The 18496-nt window shown below is 56.9% G+C and overlaps 2 protein-coding genes across 3 annotated transcripts in view; both read left to right on the top strand.

The window, feature by feature from the left end:
- The first annotated feature begins 908 nt into the window (after nucleotides 1-908).
- Nucleotides 909-13236, top strand: LOC133345466 (glycerol-3-phosphate acyltransferase 3-like). Its single transcript, XM_061556216.1, is given in 14 exon segments — nucleotides 909-1031; nucleotides 1849-2025; nucleotides 3167-3236; nucleotides 3968-4352; nucleotides 6835-6909; nucleotides 8481-8570; nucleotides 9058-9151; nucleotides 9366-9446; nucleotides 9448-9482; nucleotides 9704-9759; nucleotides 10037-10122; nucleotides 11216-11344; nucleotides 11596-11675; nucleotides 11999-13236. Coding segments are annotated over 13 exon segments (1557 nt in total). The 5' UTR covers nucleotides 909-1031; nucleotides 1849-1857; the 3' UTR covers nucleotides 12207-13236.
- A 1758-nt stretch (nucleotides 13237-14994) lies between these two features.
- INPP5A (inositol polyphosphate-5-phosphatase A) overlaps nucleotides 14995-18496 on the top strand; it is a 36348-nt gene continuing 32846 nt past the window's right edge. For both annotated transcript variants that reach the window (XM_061556233.1, XM_061556234.1), the window contains exon 1: nucleotides 14995-15304. In XM_061556233.1, the coding sequence (XP_061412217.1) occupies nucleotides 15215-15304 (90 nt within the window). In that variant the 5' untranslated portion in view covers nucleotides 14995-15214. The remainder of the gene's footprint in view (nucleotides 15305-18496) is intronic.

Genomic DNA, 18496 nt, shown 5'->3' with positions numbered 1-18496 from the left:
CCCGGCCGCCTTTGTCTCCCCATTGGCGTTTTTTTTTACGCACCGCACCAGGTACTCAGTTGAGGCTGAGTCGACCTAGGGGAGACACAGAACCGGTTGAGATAATCGTCACCGATGTTGGCCGTGAGCGGGAATCGAACTTGGGTCACCAGGTCAGGAGCGAAGCGCGTTAACCACTCCACTACCGCTCCCACTGTGATACACAAAGACAAAGATCCCCCGTATAGCCTTTAACAGACTCTTGGGGCAAGGGTTATTAGCTCGCACCTATGAAGCCCGGCCCGGCATACACACACTAACACACACACTCACACACACTGACACACTGACACACACACACTGACACACACACACTGACACACACACACTGACACACACACACTGACACACACACACTCACACACTGACACACAAAGATACAAAGATCCCCCGTATAGCCTGAACAGACTGTAGGGGCAAGTGTTGTTAGCGAGCACCTATGAAGGCCGGAACGGTACACGAGGGGGTGGGTGGCCAGCACCACGCCACACTGACACACACACACTGACACACACACACACTGACACACACACACTGACACACACACTGACACACACACACTGACACACACACTGACACACACACACTGGCGCACACACACTACACACCCAGCAAGCACCCCGATTTCCACCCCCATCCACGTGCCCTCACCCACCACCCACTCACTAGCCCGGGAACCCGTCACCCCGCGCTCACCCCTAACCCACTCCCTCACCCCCCACCCCCCACCCCTCGTCACCCCCCACCCCTCGTCACCACCCACCCATCGTCACCCCCCCCCCCTCGTCACCCCCCCCTCGTCACCCCCCCACTTCTCGTCACCCCCCCCTCGTCACCCCCCCACCCCTCGTCACCCCCCCCCTCGTCACCCCCCCACCCCTCGTCACCCCCCACCCCTCGTCACCGAGCGCCGCGAGCCGCGACAGACGCCCGACGGAGCGGCCCGGCGCGGAACGCGGCGAGTGGCCAACTGGAGCCGTGTGCACACGCGCGTGAGTGCGTGTGTGTGTGTACTGTGTGTGTACTGTGTGTGTGAGTGTGTGTGTACGTGTGTGTGTGTACTGTGTGTACTGTGTGTGTGTGTACGTGTGTGTACTGTGTGTGTGTACTGTGTGTGTGTGTACGTGTGTGTGTGTACTGTGTGCACGTGTGTGTACTGTGTGTGTGTGTACGTGTGTGTGTGTGTGTACTGTGTGTGTAGTGTACGTGCGTGTGTGTACTGTGTGTCTGTACTGTGTGTGTACTGTGTGTACTGTGTGTGTACTGTGTGTGTGCTGTGTGTACTGTGTGTGTACTGTGTGTACTGTGTGTGTGTACTGTGTGAGTGTTACAGGAGGGGAGCTCTGTTGGAGCACTGCCCGGGGTCTGGTGGTGACTTTTGTCCTCTCCGCTTCTCTCCCCGCTCGCCCCGCCCTCCTCTCGAACTCTCTCTCTGTGTGTGTGTGGACTGTGTACTGTGTGTGTGAGTGCTGTGTGTGTGTGCTGTGTGTGTGGGCTGTGTGTGTGAGGGCTGTGTGTGTGTGTGCGTGTCTTTCTGTCCCTCCCCTTCTCTCTCTCTCCCTGTCTCTCTCTGTCTCTCTCCCTGTCTCTCTGTCTCTCTCCCTGTCTCTCTCTGTCTCTCTCCCTGTCTCTCTCTCTCTCTGTCTCTCTTGCACACCCTCTCTTCTATCTTCCCTCTGCTTGTCTCTACCCCCCCCCCCCCCATATTTATCTGCATCTCTCTCGCTCTCTGTCTCTCCCTGTCAGTCTCTCCCTCGCCCTCGGCATCCCTCTCCCCGCGTCTCCCTCGCCCTCCGCTTTCTCTCCCAGGGGTTCGCGATGCCCGGAGGTCTATTGGCCTTGGTTGGGGGGGCCCTGTCCCTGGGTGGGGGGGTCCTCTCTGCCGGCATGGCGTGGCTGCTGGGACTGGTGGTTGTTCCCTCGACGCTGGGATTTTCTCTGGGCCTCAGGAAGGTGTACATGAAAAACCTGCTGCGACTTTTTCAGGTGATGTCTGCCCCCCACTGCCCCCCCCCCACCTTGCCCCCCACTCCCGACACTACCGCTCCACCTATATACACACTATTACTACACACACACAGACGGACATCACGTAAACACTCACTCCGCACATACATTTACAAGATAGTGACACCGCACGCGTGCGTGTTTTGCACTTCTTTCGCGCCGTACGAAGCCAACCGCGCTAATCGGAGGTAACGGGGAAAGGGCAACAAACGAAACGCAAGAAGCAGTTCGAGAGAAATGAGTTTTCAATTTAGATGTAAAAGTGCACACAGCTTCCTCGTATCGGAAGGCAGAGCGTTCCAGACGGCCGCAAAGGCGCATTCTGCAAGCGCCGCTGCGAGGATGAGCGGTGGGGAGCGTCACGTGCTGCTGGACGAGATCGACAAAGGTGTCGGTGGTTCGTGTGTGGCGAGCGAAGCTTCGTGTGGGTGGGTGATGAGTGCGGCTGGGCGATGTGTTCGCGAGGCATGGTGGGACCTTGCGGGTGCCCGTCACGACACGCTCCAAGGAACTTTGTACACCCTGCAGCTTGCTAATCTGTTTTTTAAACAAATTTTCCCATACACACACTACGTACTCACAACATGATTATATCACACGCACACACTGCATCGCGAATAAACACAATGCTGTACATACACATACACGTAAGACACACAAAGACACAAAGACGCGCCACACCAACACGGAAACTTTATGCACTCTACACAAACTACACACCACATCCACACACACACACCACACACACCACACACGTACAATGACACACTTGCCATGCAGGTGTAATCTCAGATGTAATCTCTTACAGGTGTTATCTCAGATGTAATCGCTTGAAGGTCGAATCAATTCCAGGTATATTCTCTTGCATGTGTAATCTCAGGTGTCATCCCATGCAGGTGTCATCTCAGGTGCAATATCTTGCTAATATAATAGCAGGTGTAATCTCTTGTGTCATCCCATGCAGGTGTCATCTCAGGTGTAATATTTTAGAGGTATTTTAGATGTAATCCCTTGTAGGTGTACTCTCTTGCAGGTGTAACCTCAGGTGTATTCCTTGGAGCTGTATTTGTGGTATGCTCTCTGTCAGCACTGTGTGACGCGTGCTGCGTGTGTCGTGCAGTGGGCCACGTGTCGCATGGAGCGGGGCCGCCGCGAGCGACTCCAGTCGTTCTACAAGACGAGTCCCAGCGGTGCGTCACGTGACTGCTCCCCACCTTACCCCCAACCCCCCTTCTCTCACCCCCCCACGCCCCCTCTTCGCTTCTACCCCCAACTCCCCCAGTGGCCCCCACCGCCCCTCCGGGCATTGGAGGGGGGGAATTTTTGTGAAGGAGGCAAATTGTCTCTCTGATCGTTGACTTCGTTATTTATATTCTGCACAGCGACGTTGATGATCATGCCGCATCGTTCATTATATTTATACATTTACGTCAAGCCCGGGCCACGAATATTAATGAGAAAGGGTCCTTGCCCCTGAACATCTGGCAGTTCACCAGCATTCAGAGTATTTGGCCGCAGTAAATGTCCACGTGATATCAGCCAAAAGCTTTGTCTGGCCTTACCTGGTAAAATAAAAATATATAGTTGAGCTTTAGTATGGATCTCTGTGGGTTTGTGTGGTTCTTTGTGAGTATGAATCTCTGTGAGTTTGTGTGGGTCTCTGTGAGTATGGGTCTCTGTGAGTTTATAGAATCGCGTGTTGAGAGTAATTGACTGCCGCGATGAATTCCCACGGAATGATGAAAGCAGTCACTTCGTTGAGCGACCGTTTGTGATAGCCAGGTCGCTTTTGATAAAAAAAAAACGAGTAATACAGCTCAGTGGGGCCTTACCTATTACAATAAAATAACACTTTGAAAGTTGTTCCATCGGTTCAAGCAGAGGCTGAATCCCACAGCTGCAATCCCTCTCGGTCGCGCAGGGCTCATCAAGCGGGAGTCGTCCTCCAACCTCGAGGAGGAGGTGAGCCGCTTGCGGGACGACTACGACGAGGAGCCGGTGTGCCGGGGGGGGGCTCCCGCGGGGGACGAGGAGGGGGGGGCCGCGACCCACTCCCCCCCGCCGACCATGAACGCCCCCGCCACGGCGGCGGGCGAGTTCACGATGTCCGACGCGATGTGGTTCGCTCGCCGCGGCCTGGAGGCCATCGTGGAGGACGACGTGACGCAGCGCTTCTCGGCCGAGGAGCTGGAGTCGTGGAACCTGCTGACGCGCACCAACTGCGACTTCTCCCACGTGAGCGCCAAGCTCACGGCCGTGTGGGGGCTCGGCGTGCTGGTGCGCTACTTCATCCTCCTGCCTGTCAGGTGAGTGTGGGGGGGGGGGAGCAGGGGGGGGGGCTCGGCGTGCCGGTGCGCTACTACAGGAGAAGGGGGTGCAATGTGGGGGGGAGGGTGGGGGAGGAGGGGGTGGGTGTAGATTATATTATTATTATGATGATTGATTACCCGACAATTATCACAGTTGGCTATGTACGGTGCGAATGAAGTATCAACGTACATACAGGAAAGCCTCGCTGAGTCTCACGACTCTATCGTCAGGAGGGTCCTGCCAGGTTTCCACAGTAGTGGGGGGAGGGGCGGGGGGCGATGCTCGCTCTGTGTAATCCAGCGGAGTCATTTTTCACATTTGGCAAAATCCGGACGTGACGCTGGCGGACAATGGGTCTCCGCTGGCCAACACCGTCACGGGATCTTTCATGGGAGACGAGGAAGGGGCGGGGGGGACGATAATGGAGGCTCGGAGTGCATCCTCGTTACACATGTGGTGAGTGGCGGGTAGCGGGGAGAGGGGGGTGGAGGGATTGGGGAGTAGCGATTGGGGTAGGAGGGATTGGAGTAGGAGGGAGAGGGGGTGGAGGGATGGGGGAGCAGGGATTGGGGTAGCAGGGAGAGGAGGTGGAGGGATTGGGACACGGAGTGCTGGCGCGTTACTTGATCCCCATGCGCGTGAATTGAGGCCGCGGTGTGGGGAGGGGGCGTGAGGAGGGTAGGGGTCAGGGTACGTGGGGTGCAGAGGTAGCAATTGTGGGAGGGGACTGGAAAGGCGATAGGGCAATAGGGATTGGAGGGGGAGCAGGGTGGCGACACGCGGTGCTGGAGGAATAGGTCATCCCATAGGTGAACGCAGAGGGGGGTGGGGAGAGGAGCAGGGGGGGGGGCAGGTGTGGATAGAGATAAGTAGAAAGGATACATGAATGAGTGGGGGGGGGATCTGAGATGGAGGGAGTAGAGAGGAGGGGGGGGCTGCAGGGACAGGTATAGCCACCCCCCGCGCCTCCCACAAACCACCATGATCCCCCATGGCCCCCATCCCGAACCACGTGGAGAAAGAACGTGGGTCCCCGTGACACAAGTAATGCCAGGTGTGACGCATGTGTGTGCGTGCGCGTGTGTCTGCATGTTTTGGGGGGGGGGGAGCGGTGGAGCAGCGGTTAGCGCGCTGTCCTACGGACCTGGCGACTCGAGTGACGAATATCTGATGAACCGGTCCTGGGCCCTTCCCACTCAGTATCACACGCGTAAACATCAGCTTGGGGGAAACAAAGGCGGTACGCCAACCGCCACTCCCTCGTGCGCTGTGCCAGCCTCAATAGGTGCCCTCGAAGCCGACGTTCTGTTAATGGCGTTGTGTGTTCGTGCGGTGTGTGCACCCAACCTGGCACAAGGGCCGTGGTGACGTCAACCCCCACTTAAGTGGCGAATGGCGGTTGCTGTTGTTGTTGGTGTGTGTGTGTGGTGTTTATATTCAGCGCACACAAACACCACACACACACCACACACACCACACGTCCACTCCACTCATGCGCGTGGTACGAGAGCCCCCCTCTGTTTCCACCCCCCCCCCCCCTTTCCACCCCTCCATCTAAATCCGTCACCAGATTTTTCCCCTCAATGCTGCCAGGGATTGCGACATCACCACGAGGACAGAGTTACTCCCCCTCCCTCTCCCAGCCCCCTCAACTCTCTCCTTTTGCCCCCAATCTCCCGTCTCTCTAACCCGTCTTCTCCCCTCTCTGCTCTCAATCTCCCCCCCCCCACCCACCCATCTCTCCAACCTCATGGTTGTCAACATGTTTGGTATGGCCCCCCACCACACCATCATCAGCCCCCCCCCCCCACTCCCCCCAGGTCACAGAGGCTACGCTGCAGAAGAGAGGCGATGTACCGCACCACGCGTCCAGGCCGTGTTGGTGACCACGTGACGCTGGGTGCTGTCATGCTGTTGTATTGCTGCGGGGCTTGTCGTCAGAATACACAGCATTCATCCTGGAGGAATCCGATGAGCTACAAAGCTCTTTTTCACAGGCGTTACAGCAACAAACAGTACAAAGACAAAGATCTCCCGTGTAGCCTTTATAGACTGTTTGGGGCAGGTGCTGAGGGAGCGTGGTCAACACCACGCCCGGCCGCCTTTGTCTTTACACATCGCACCAGGTCCTCATTTGATACTGATTCGACCGAGGGGAGGCCCATGACCGGATCAGCTCATCGTCACTGGTTTTGGCCGTGAGCAGGAATCGAACTCGGGTCGCCGGGTTCGATACCGCTACACTACCGCTCCCACACACGCACACACACAGGCACACGTACACAGGCACACACAGGCACACGTACACACACACAGACCGCAGCAGCGTCACCTGCAGCGGAGGGACGGCGCGCAAACTCGGAACGGTCACATTCGGGGGCGCGAGGGCGCTGAGGGCAGTGACGTCCATGTGAATGATCATGATGATGTCGATGTTGCTGGGGAAGATGTTGATGGTATTGATGGTGTGTGTTGCAGGGTGAGCCTGGCTTCACTGGGTATCGGGTGGCTTGTCGTGGGAGCCTCAGCTGTTGGTTTCCTTCCTCAGAACAGGTACACCCCACCACCATCACCACCAACATCACCACCACCACCATCACCACCATCACCACCACCATCACCCCTACCATCACCACCATCACCACCACCAACATCACCACCATCACCACCACCATCACCACCACCATCACCCCCACCATCACCACCACCATCACCACCAACATCACCACCACCATCACCACCACCATCACCACCACCATCACCCCTACCATCACCACCACCATCACCACCACCATCACCACCGCCATCACCTCCACCACCATCACCCCTACCATCACCACCACCATCACCACCACCATCATCACCCCTACCATCACCCCCACCATCACCCCCACCATCACCACCACCATCACCACCACCATCACCATCACCACCACCATCACCACCACCACCACCATCACCACTACCACCACCATCACCACCACCACCATCACCACCACCATCACCCCCACCATCACCACCACCATCACCACCACCACCACCATCACCACCACCATCACCACCACCACCACCACCACCATCATCACCACCACCATCACCCCCACCATCACCCTCACCATCACCACCACCATCACCATCACCACCACCATCATCACCCCTTCCATCACCCCCACCATCACCACCACCATCACCACCACCATCACCCCCACCATCACCACCACCATCACCACCACCATCATCACCCCTTCCATCACCCCCACCATCACCACCACCATCACCACCACCATCATCACCCCTTCCATCACCCCCACCATCACCACCACCATCACCACCATCATCATCCCTACCATCACCACCACCATCACCACCACCATCATCACCCCTTCCATCACCCCCACCATCACCACCACCATCACCACCACCATCACCACCATCATCATCCCTACCATCACCCCCACCATCACCCCCACCATCACCACCACTATCACCACCACCATTACCCCCACCATCACTACCACCATCACCATCACCACCACCATCACCACCACCACCACCACCACCATCACCACCACCACCATCACCACCATCATCACCCCCACCATCACCACCACCATCACCACCACCATCATCACCACCACCATCACCACCACCATCACCACCATCATCACCCCTACCATCACCACCACCACCATCACCACCATCATCACCCCTACCATCACCCCCACCATCACCTCCACCATCACCACCACCATCACCACCACCATCACCACCATCACCACCACCATCACCCCCACCATCACCACTACCATCACCCCCACCATCACCCCCACTATCACCACGACCATCACCCCCACCATCCATCACCCCTACCATCACCCCCACTATCTCCATCATCACCCCCACCACCATTTTCAGTACCATCACCACCATCACCATGAAAACCATCACCACCATCTTCAGTACCATCACCATCATAAGCACCATCACCACCATCATCATCACCACTATCACTATCATCACAACCATCACACCACCCCCTCGTGTGCCGTGCCGGCCTTTATAGGTGATCCCACAATCTGTCAAGGCTACCCGGGGGATCTTTGTCTGTGTCTGTGTGCGTGCAGGGTGAAGGAGTGGCTGAGTGAGAGTATCCACCTCACTGCCTACCGCATCTGCCTGCGTGGCCTGAGCGGCGTGGTGCACTACCACAACACGTGAGGGCCACTCCTCACCCATCACCAGCACTCACCACTACAAAGACAACGATCCCCCGTATAGCCTGAACAGATTGTTGGGGCAAGTGTCGTTAGCGAGCACCTATGAAGGCCGGCACGGCACACGAGGGGGTGGGTGACCAGCACCACCACCGGCCGCCTTTTTCCCTCCAGTGGCGATGTCTACACACCGCACCAGGCACTCGTTTGAGGCTGAGTCGACCTAGGGGACGTCCAGGACCGTTTCACATAACCGTCACCAGGTGTGTTTGCCGTGAGCGGGAATCGAACTCGGGATGTCGGATTCTTAGCGCAGCGCGCTTACCGCTACACTACCGCTCCCCACAACTCACCAGCACTCACCAGCACTCACCAACACTCACCAACTCACTTCACCTTTACAGTCACTTGAATGCTCAAGATCACACTCACCTGCGCACTTGTCTGCTCACCTGTACCCGCACCCCCCTCCTCCCCCGCCCCTCAGGGAGAATCGACCCCGGAAGGGGGGCATCTGCGTGGCGAATCATACTTCCCCAATCGACGTCGTGGTGCTCGCTGCTGACGGGTGCTACGCCATGGTGACTACCACCCTGATCCCTCCCTGCTTCCTCCCTGCTCCCTGCCAGCTCCCTCGCTGATCCCACCCTGATCCAACCCAGCTCCCTCTCTACTGATCCCTCCCAGCTCCCTCCATGATCCCACCGTGATCCACCCTGATCCCTCCCTGCTCCCTCTCTGCTCCCTCCCTGATCCCACCTCTACTCATGGACCTGCTCCCCCCGCCCCGTGCAGGTTGGCCAGGTGCACGGGGGCCTGCTGGGGGTGATGCAGAGAGCCATGCAGCGCGCCTGCTTCCACGTCTGGTTCGAGAGGATCCGAGATGAAGGACCGCCACATCGTCACCCAGAGGTGAGCGCAGACCCCATCGCCATGGCAACACGCACCTCGTCACTATGGTAATGCGCACTCACGGCTGCCCCACCACATTGCCTCCTTTACTGCACCCCCCTCGCCTTACTGACACCCCCACCCTCACTGCCCCCCATCCTACCCTCACCGCCCCCCCTCCCTCACTGACCCCCCCCCCCGCTTCACTGCCCACCCGACTCTGTCCACCCTCCCACCCCCAGGCTCATGGAACACGTGGCAGCCAAAGTGAAACTTCCGATTCTCATCTTCCCTGAGGGTGAGGTGCACCCCCACCCCTGACCCCCACCCCCCCTCACCCCCACCCCTCACCCCCACCCCCTCTCACCCCACCCCACCCCTCTCACCCCCCCTCACCCCGTCCCTCACAAACCCCTCACCTGACCCCCCCCTTCACCACCCCGCACTTCCCCCTAAGCCCATCCCTTACACAACCATCACCTCTTTACATATACGGTGTGTGTACTGTGTGTGTACCGTGTGTGTACTGTGTGTGCCGTGTGTGTATACTGTGTGTACTCTGTATGCTGCTGCAGGAACCTGCATTAACAACACGTCAGTGATGATGTTCAAGAAGGGCAGCTTTGAGATCGGGGGGATCATATACCCCGTCGCGATCAAGGTGGGGCTCACATGTCTCCTCACTTCAGTCAGGAGCATCCCCCGGAACCCAACCCTACCCCTAACCGCTTTACGTAGCGCTCAGACTACTGGTAACCGCAGCCCCTCGCACTCGGCCACAGACCCTAACCCTCACCCTCGCACTCGGCCACAGACCCTAACCCTCACCCTCGCACTCGGCCACAGACCCTAACCCTCACCCTCGCACTCGGCCACAGACCCTAACCCTCACCCTCGCACTCGGCCACAGACCCTAACCCTCACCCTCGCACTCGGCCACAGACCCTAACCCTCACCCTCGCACTCGGCCACAGACCCTAACCCTCACCCTCGCACTCGGCCACAGACCCTAACCCTCACCCTCGCACTCGGCCACAGACCCTAACCCTCACCCTCGCACTCGGCCACAGACCCTAACCCTCACCCTCGCACTCGGCCACAGACCCTAACCCTCACCCTCGCACGAGTCCACCGACCCTAACCCTCGCACGAGTCCATAGACCCTAACCCATAGCCTCCAATTTATAGACCCATAGACACTTTGCCCTAACTCCTAGACCCGAACATCAAACCGCTATCCCCTAGTCCCTAAACACTAACTTCTTACCATTATCCTCTATCCCATATAACATAACCCAAAACCCTCATCTCAAACCCTGAACCATTAACCTTGAGCAGACGCCCTATTCTGAACCGAACGCCTAGGCCCAAACTACTAAACTCTATCCCCTAATCCCAAGCCCTAACCATTAACCCCTTGCCCCTAGACCATAAACCCTCATCTTTAACCTTTGATCCTCAACCCTAACTTTGACTCCTAACTCCCAATACCCTAACATCTAACCTCTATCCCTAATCCTCCACTATAAACCTGACCCCTGAACTCGACTCTGGACACTATCCCCGAACCTCCTCCACCTCCAGGTATAAAACCCAACCCTTTAACCTCTAAGCCCCGAGCCCTTAACCCTGAACCCTTTAAACACCACGTCTACCCACAGACCCCAGACCAAAGCTAACCTCAGTTTCCCCCTCTGTACTCCCCCCTCCCTCCCTCCCTCCCTCCCTCTCTCCCCCCACCCCGGTCCCCCCAGTATGACCCCCAGTTTGGGGACGCGTTCTGGAACAGCAGCAAGTACGGGATGGTGAGCTATCTGCTGCGAATGATGACGAGCTGGGCCATCGTGTGCAACGTGTGGTACCTGCCGCCCATGACGCGCCAGGTGAGTCGCCCCCGCGGGGGGCCGAAAGGGGTGGACGCCTCCAGCTGACTGTGCGTTGTCAGCGGTGGACGCACACGCCGGTGGTGGACACGTACACAGTCGTAAGCGAACAAAAAAAGAGTGCACACCAGGTTGTGTGTGCGTGGGGCTGTGTGTGTGTGTGGTTGCCTTTATAGGTGTGCTAACAGCGCTTGCCCCAACACTCTTTAAAGGCCATACGGGGGATCGTTTTTCTCTGTGCGGTTGTGCAGGAGGGAGAGGAGGCGGTCGTGTTTGCGAATCGCGTGAAGGCGGAGATCGCGCGGCAGGGAGGCCTCGTCGACCTCATCTGGTGAGGGCAGCCCGAGCCCAGGGTTCACCATCATGGCTCACCTGTTCATCTGACGTATCGCCCGACCTGTCGTCTGACCCGTCACCTGACTCGTAGTCCGATCTATCACCTCACCTCTAATCTGACCTATAATGTGACCTCTGGCCTGACTTAGCATTTTACCTCTAGTCTGAACTATAACGTGACCAAGTGACCTCATGGCTATCGATAATGCGAAAAGCCCAAGTATAACAACCATCGTGGCAGGAGGCCCAGTGCGGTAAGCATGACACCCCGGCAGCATTGTCATTGTTGTCGTTGTTGTTGTTGTGTCTGGCGCACAGGGACGGACAGCTGAAACGTGGACGCGTGAAAGACAGCTACCGGGAGCGGCAGCAGGAGAGATACAGCCTCCTCATCACGGGCGGGGGGGCCAACCAGAACAATCCGAGTCTTCTCACTAACGGCCCCGCGCCCTGGGACCCCTCGTCTTTCCCCCTGGGTGACCTCACGGGAAAGTCTACCCCCGAAGACCCCGCCCTCAGCCCCTGACCCTGACCGGCATCTGGCAGTCCCAGTCAGTCCCCCGGAGGGTCACGAGGTAGATTTGCGGGGTCAGCGGATGAGCCCTCGGGTGGCGTGGCCCCTCTATGGGAGGCTGGGTGTGCTCCTGCGATCCCTCTGTGGGCCCTGTAGGAGCCTAGAGGGCCCACGGAGGGTCGATGGGCCTCTCTGGGGGTTCCGAGAGGGCCCTAAGAGGAGTTTCCAAGTCTTTAGGACCTCGGTAGGCCCAAGGGGCCCCCAGGTGGACAGTGCCTCCAGTTCCCCCTCCCCCCGCGCCCCCACCACACTCATAGTTAAACTTTAAACAAATGTTAAACGTGGAACGGAACGGGTGACTACTCAACCTGCTTCTATCTTTCGCACTTTCGGCTCTGAGAGATGACTTTCGGATTTGACGCATTGCACAATTTTTAACGACAATTTCAGATTTTTCTCGCTTCGTGATGGAGCTCGTCGTGTGACGTGCGTGCTCGTTGGTGCTACCGCCACCGGCGCCGTGGTTTCTAGATCAGTCTGATAAAAGATTCCTTCTTTCGCGGCCGTCCGGAATTTCCCCAAAGTCTGCTGGGATTTTACCGGATTATATTTTGGCATTCAGCTTAAAAATCGTGGACTCATCCATAGCCCATCCCCCGTTTGCGCATCGCCGATTAATTCCACTCACGTCCAGCATCCCCCTGCAGCCCCCCGATGCTACACGACTGCTGCCCCCCTTTCACCCACCCCCTCCCACCTTCCCCCGTGAAGACCTTGGGTCACCACAGTATAAATGGGACGTTCCATTATGAGTAGTCGTTTGGGGGGGGGGTATATTGTTCGGTTTATCCTAGCACTTTTTCTGACCCTGTTCAACTCCGCCATATTAAAACCATGGATGAGATCGTGGGGGGGGGGGGGGGGGCTCAGGCCTCGTGATGACCCCGCGACCTCATCCTAACCTGGCTGATGAATGAATGAAACGCTCGCCGAGATTCTGCTCAATGTGCCAAGAGAGGTGATGCCAATAAAACAAAAGGTAACACAACACACAAATGGTGCCGAGAGTATCCGCCGCACCTCACGCCGTCACGTGTGTGTGTGTGTGCCTCGTGCCGGGTGGCCTGCGAGTCTGGAGGTCACAGTGCCAAGCTGACGCCCGCGGAGGTTCTGGTGGTTGCTGAACCAGGACTCCGGTCGTGAGAGACGGAAACCGGGCAGTGCCGTAGCAAGGGTGCGGTGGGTGCCACCCCAACGTGGAGCCGAATTGTTGGGAACGAAGCAAGCAGTGGTGGCAGCTCGAAGTTTAAACTATAAAATAAACTATTAACTTATTTTTATTTTGCCAGGTAAGGCCCCACTGAGCATTGTAGTTTTTATTTTAGAAGCGACTTGGCCACACATGTTAGCTCAACGAAGTGGCGTATCACGTGGAATATAGCAGACAAATACTCTCAACACGTGTTTCTAAATGTAGAGAGAAAAATCGGGAGGACCCTGAAAAAAATCCACGCGACCACAGGGAGAGAGACACGCAAACCCCAAATATACAGCAGCAAACGTCAGGGTTGGGATAAAACCCACGACCTTCTGTATACCAGGCGAGGCGGTTAACATCTCACGCTACCAATCCGGCGGTGCGAGCTTGGGCTCTGAAACTGGGTGGTCAAGTGCTGCAGCGAGTTGATGGTTACATTTTGGCTCTTCTTTTGGGTGTGCCAACAATTCCAGAGAGTCACAAATATCGATCGGATCGTCGTCACTTGAGGAACATTTCTCTGCATAGCATGGGGGAGTGGGACAGTGTGTAAATGAGGCCGCTTGTATGTAGTTCTGCGGTATCTACTTTCGTGCGATGTTCTCGAACAGCAAGGATCGCACTGCACTCTGAGAGATTCCAAGCGATTGCCCGGTTCACCGTAAGGCGTTGACGGTCTCGACACGTCCCGTATGTGGTAGCAGCAGTGGGCAGTGCACACAAATACAGTGTTGTACTTCACTTCTATGCCCCCGCTTCCACAAACTCGCACTGACCAGCGAAATGCGTGGTCAAATAATCGACGCGACCTCCACTCATCATTCATTCATGGGTCCAGAAATTATTTTCATAATTCTCGCAGAAATGTGAACCAAAGACGATTTTCCCACGGAATATTCGTCGGGGAGAGGGCCCTACGATTCACCAATCCAACTTTCCAGAGCTCAGCCCCACACAGCTCCAGATGAATATAAGCCTGCCGATAACACGTTCATTTATACACGTGCCCGTTTCGCCGGCAGACTAATTTTCACGAGAGGTCCCACCAAGTTTTGGCGGTAGGGGGCGATGATTGCTGCTGTGTGGATTCCAATCGAGGAAGCAAACAGCGCAAACGGTGCAACAGATCACAGTACTGTACTCAAAAGCCTCGTTGAGTGCCAACAACCGGGCTTTTGTGCCAGGCTAGGTGCACTTTGAGGCCACGTGGAGTGAGATCTGTGGGTAGCAAACCGTGTGGATTGGGCGATGACGTCATTACACACAGCCCCGCTCACCCCCAGGCCGCGCTTTTCGTGACGTCATTCTATTCCCCCGGATCCGTGACGTCACCGCAACTCAGGCCACGCCTTTCGGACCACCGCCCCGCGTCCACATGACGTCACGCCTCTGGCGCCCCCCCCCGCATTTCCATGACGTCACCGGCGTTGACTTCACGACGCACGTTCGCCAACCCGCGTCGCCGCTCCTCGGTGACGTCTCCCGTCGTGCGTGACCCCCCCCCCCCCCACGTGCGGCCCAACGCGATGACGTCAGAAGCGGGTGACGTCATCGCGCTCGGCGCAAGACCCGAAGGAGGAGGAGGCGGCACGGGGTCGCTGCCGCGATGCGCGGGACCCCGGGCGACGTGGGGCCGCTGTGACCCCCCCCTCCTCCATACTCTAGCGCAGACGACGACGAGGACGACGACGAGGTGGAGGACGAGGAAGACGACGACGAGGACGACGCGGGGCGATCGAGCGAGGACGAGCGGCCAGGTGGAATGGCGGCGGCCGAGCGATCCGGGAGGCCGCGGTCCGGCGGACCCCGACTGCTCCTCGTCACGGCCAACGTCGGCTCCATGTTCGAGGATGTGAGGCTTCTCTCGCACGGGTCACTCGGTCGATAGGCCACGGGGGTCAGTAGGTCACGGGGGTCGGGGATGCGTGAGGCAAATAAATGGGTCGAGTGTCGGGTCGGTGGCGCCCGCGGCCCCGCGTCAACACGGCGGGGGGGGCGGCGCGTAGCCACGACCTGACGCAGCAGCAGCAGCAGCTGGCACCGTGGCTGACACAGCAACCTGGCAACTGGCATAGTAGCTGGCACCGTGGCTGACATAGCAAGCTGACACTTGGCATAGTAGCTGCACCGTAGCTGACACAGCAAGCTGACACTTGGCATAGTAGCTGCACCGTAGCTGACACAGCAAGCTGTCACTTGGCATAGTAGCTGCACCGTAGCTGACACAGCAAGCTGTCACTTGGCATAGTAGCTGACACAGCTGACACAGCAACCTGGCAACTGGCATTTTAGCTGACGGCAGACGCGACACCAGACACAGGACCTGACACATTGCTTGACAACAGCTGACATCTGGCAGAGTAGCTGACACCTCATCTAACGTAGTGACACCGTATAGGCAAACACGGTATACCTGACCGCGTGCCTGACACCGATACCTGACATACAGTATTTGCCCCGCGTATCTATAAATCTACGGCGCATATTTGACATCGCACCTGGCTGACCCCACATACCTGGCACGGTACGTGACACGGTGCCTGCACCCATGAGGGAAGAGGACGGTAGGTATCCCACTCGCCCTGATCCCCATCTCACCTGCCTCGCCTGCCTCGCCTGCCCCGCCTCACGTGCACTGTAACGCCACGGGGGCTCTGTGTACAGGTGGTGTCCGTGTTATTGTCTTTGCTATTTGAGCGGTGGTAGTTGGTGGTAGTTCTTATATGTCAGTGGGGGTTGTTGTGGTTCCTGAACCGTGCGTTGCGCCTTTGCATGGAGTCACGAACCCCATTGTTTTGGAACCCCGAGGCCTATATGTCTCTATGCTCACGACGTCACAAGTACCCTGCATAGGTACACGTGGGTACGTGCAGGTGCGTGGCTGATTGTGGCTGGCTTGCTCGGGTGGTGACGATTAGAAAACGCTCGACATATGGGTGCTTGGTTACTCACGGGTACGTTCGCAAGAGGTACACACCGAGGTACTTGGGAAACGAACAGGTACATAGGCAGGTACATTGGTACTTGCACTTACATTAAAAGTAAATGAGAACTGCACGGATACACACGGATGCTCTGGAATCACATCGGCACATACCGAGGTGCACAGATATTTATAGATACATATGCACACAGGTACACACAGGTATTATACATACGTAGGTACACAGGTGCATGGACTCATACGGGTATGCACGAGTATATTAAAAATTAAACGCACGGGTGTAAAGGTACATGGGTGTACGCAGGTTCTCACACACCGGTACTCACGGATAGACACCGGTATCGATACACACAGGCAGACACGGGAACTCACAGGCAGACACCCACGCAGGTACAGGGCCCACAACAATAACAACAAAAAACGCCTAAGATGTCGTTTCCTTCATGTTGTACGTTGCGGTTGGCCGTGTGGAAAATGGAAAATATTTTCCCTCGGGCTGGGTAAATGTTACACGTGTACGCGTGCGTACGTGCGTGTGCCTGTGTGTGTAGGGAGTGGTTGTGGGTAGTGGGCGACGCACTGCTGCGCTGCGAACGTGACGACCCGAGTTCGATTCCCGCTCACGGCCAACACCAGTGACTATTATCCGAACCCCTCCTGGGCCACCTCTTGTTCGACTCAGCCTCAAATGAGTACCTGGAGCGATGTGTGAACATCGCCACTCGGGAGACAAAGGCGGCCGTGCGTGGTGCTGGCCACCCACTGCCTCGTGTGCCATGCCAGCCTTCATAGGTGCTCGCTAACAGCACTTGTGTCTACAGTCTGTGAAGGCTGTACGAGTGATCTTTGTGTGTAAACATCACCGCCGGATAAACAAAGGTGGCCGAGAATGGTGCTGGTCACCCACCCCCTTTTGTGCCATTCCGGCCTTAATAGGTGCTCGCTAACATGAATATCCCCGACAGTCTTGTTTCAGTTCATATGGGGATGTTTGTTTTTGTGTACGTGTGTGTATGTAAACGCGTGTGTACTTGCTTGTGTGCTTGTGTGCACGTCTTCATGTGTATGTACCCGTGCAGTCTTAGGTCCATGTATTCGTGCAACGTGTACACGTGCGTCTGTCTGTACAGCACCTGCGGGTGTGCCGCTCTGTTTGTGTGACATTAACAAAAGGGCTGAAGGAATGGAAAACTGGAATGGCACGGGTGGGTTTATTTGTAAAGTTCAGCCACTTCCGTGTGCTCGCACACACAAGAGGCACAGTGCAGCGTCTCGGCCAAAAAGCAGCCACACTTCAGTGCAACGATCGACATCAGTGGCCCAGAGTCGGTGGCCCACGTGGGGCCATCAGTGTCACGGGCGGCACCCAGTCGAGAAAGTCTTCATCGTCCTTGCCGTGGGCTCACGACAATGAAACGGAGCTCGGTGTTGTTAGAGGGGGGAATACCATTGGACCAATTGCCGCGCCCGACATCAGTTATTGTTGTAGGACTGTGTGAGCACTGCTCTCTCAAGTTAATTACTCTTGAGCTTTGAGCACAGATTTTTAAGAGGGGTGGGAGGTTGGGATCAGCTCGCTCGCCGGTGCCTGAACGAGGCATCGCAGGCTTGCGAGAGGTGGGGACCGGCGGCTTTGGAGAGGCCTTCATCCAGCAGTGGATTGATCATGGCTTACAACAATAAAATGGAGCTCGGTGTTCGAGAAACAAAATCGGTGACCAACATCACTTACCGGTGTCTCTGACCCACATCTGCGGCTGCTGCACGGTGTGATGGCATGGCAGTGATTGCCTGTCTCTGCTTATATGGCTGCCTTGCTGCTTGCCTCACTGTGCCTGGGTAGTAGCCAAGGTCCATTGGGAGGTCCCTCCTGCTCGTGCAGATATGAGACTCACTGACCAATGTCCAATGTCATCGACCAGAATTAGTGGCCTGCTGCTATCTAAAATGATATGGCCACGAGTTTGACTTTTGAGTCGGCGGTCTAAAACAAGGCGGGGTGCGTGATACACCCACGGTGTGCTGATGTGTCAACTGACATGCAAAGTGCGATGGCAGGACCGATCCAATGGCCTGTCCCCATGCCATGCCTGTCTCGGT

Source organism: Lethenteron reissneri, chromosome 22 (assembly GCF_015708825.2).
Source record: "Lethenteron reissneri isolate LAM-NWPU_2019-01 chromosome 22, ASM1570882v1, whole genome shotgun sequence".
Taxonomy (NCBI): domain Eukaryota; kingdom Metazoa; phylum Chordata; class Hyperoartia; order Petromyzontiformes; family Petromyzontidae; genus Lethenteron; species Lethenteron reissneri.
This window is presented reverse-complemented; position numbering and strand designations above follow the sequence as displayed.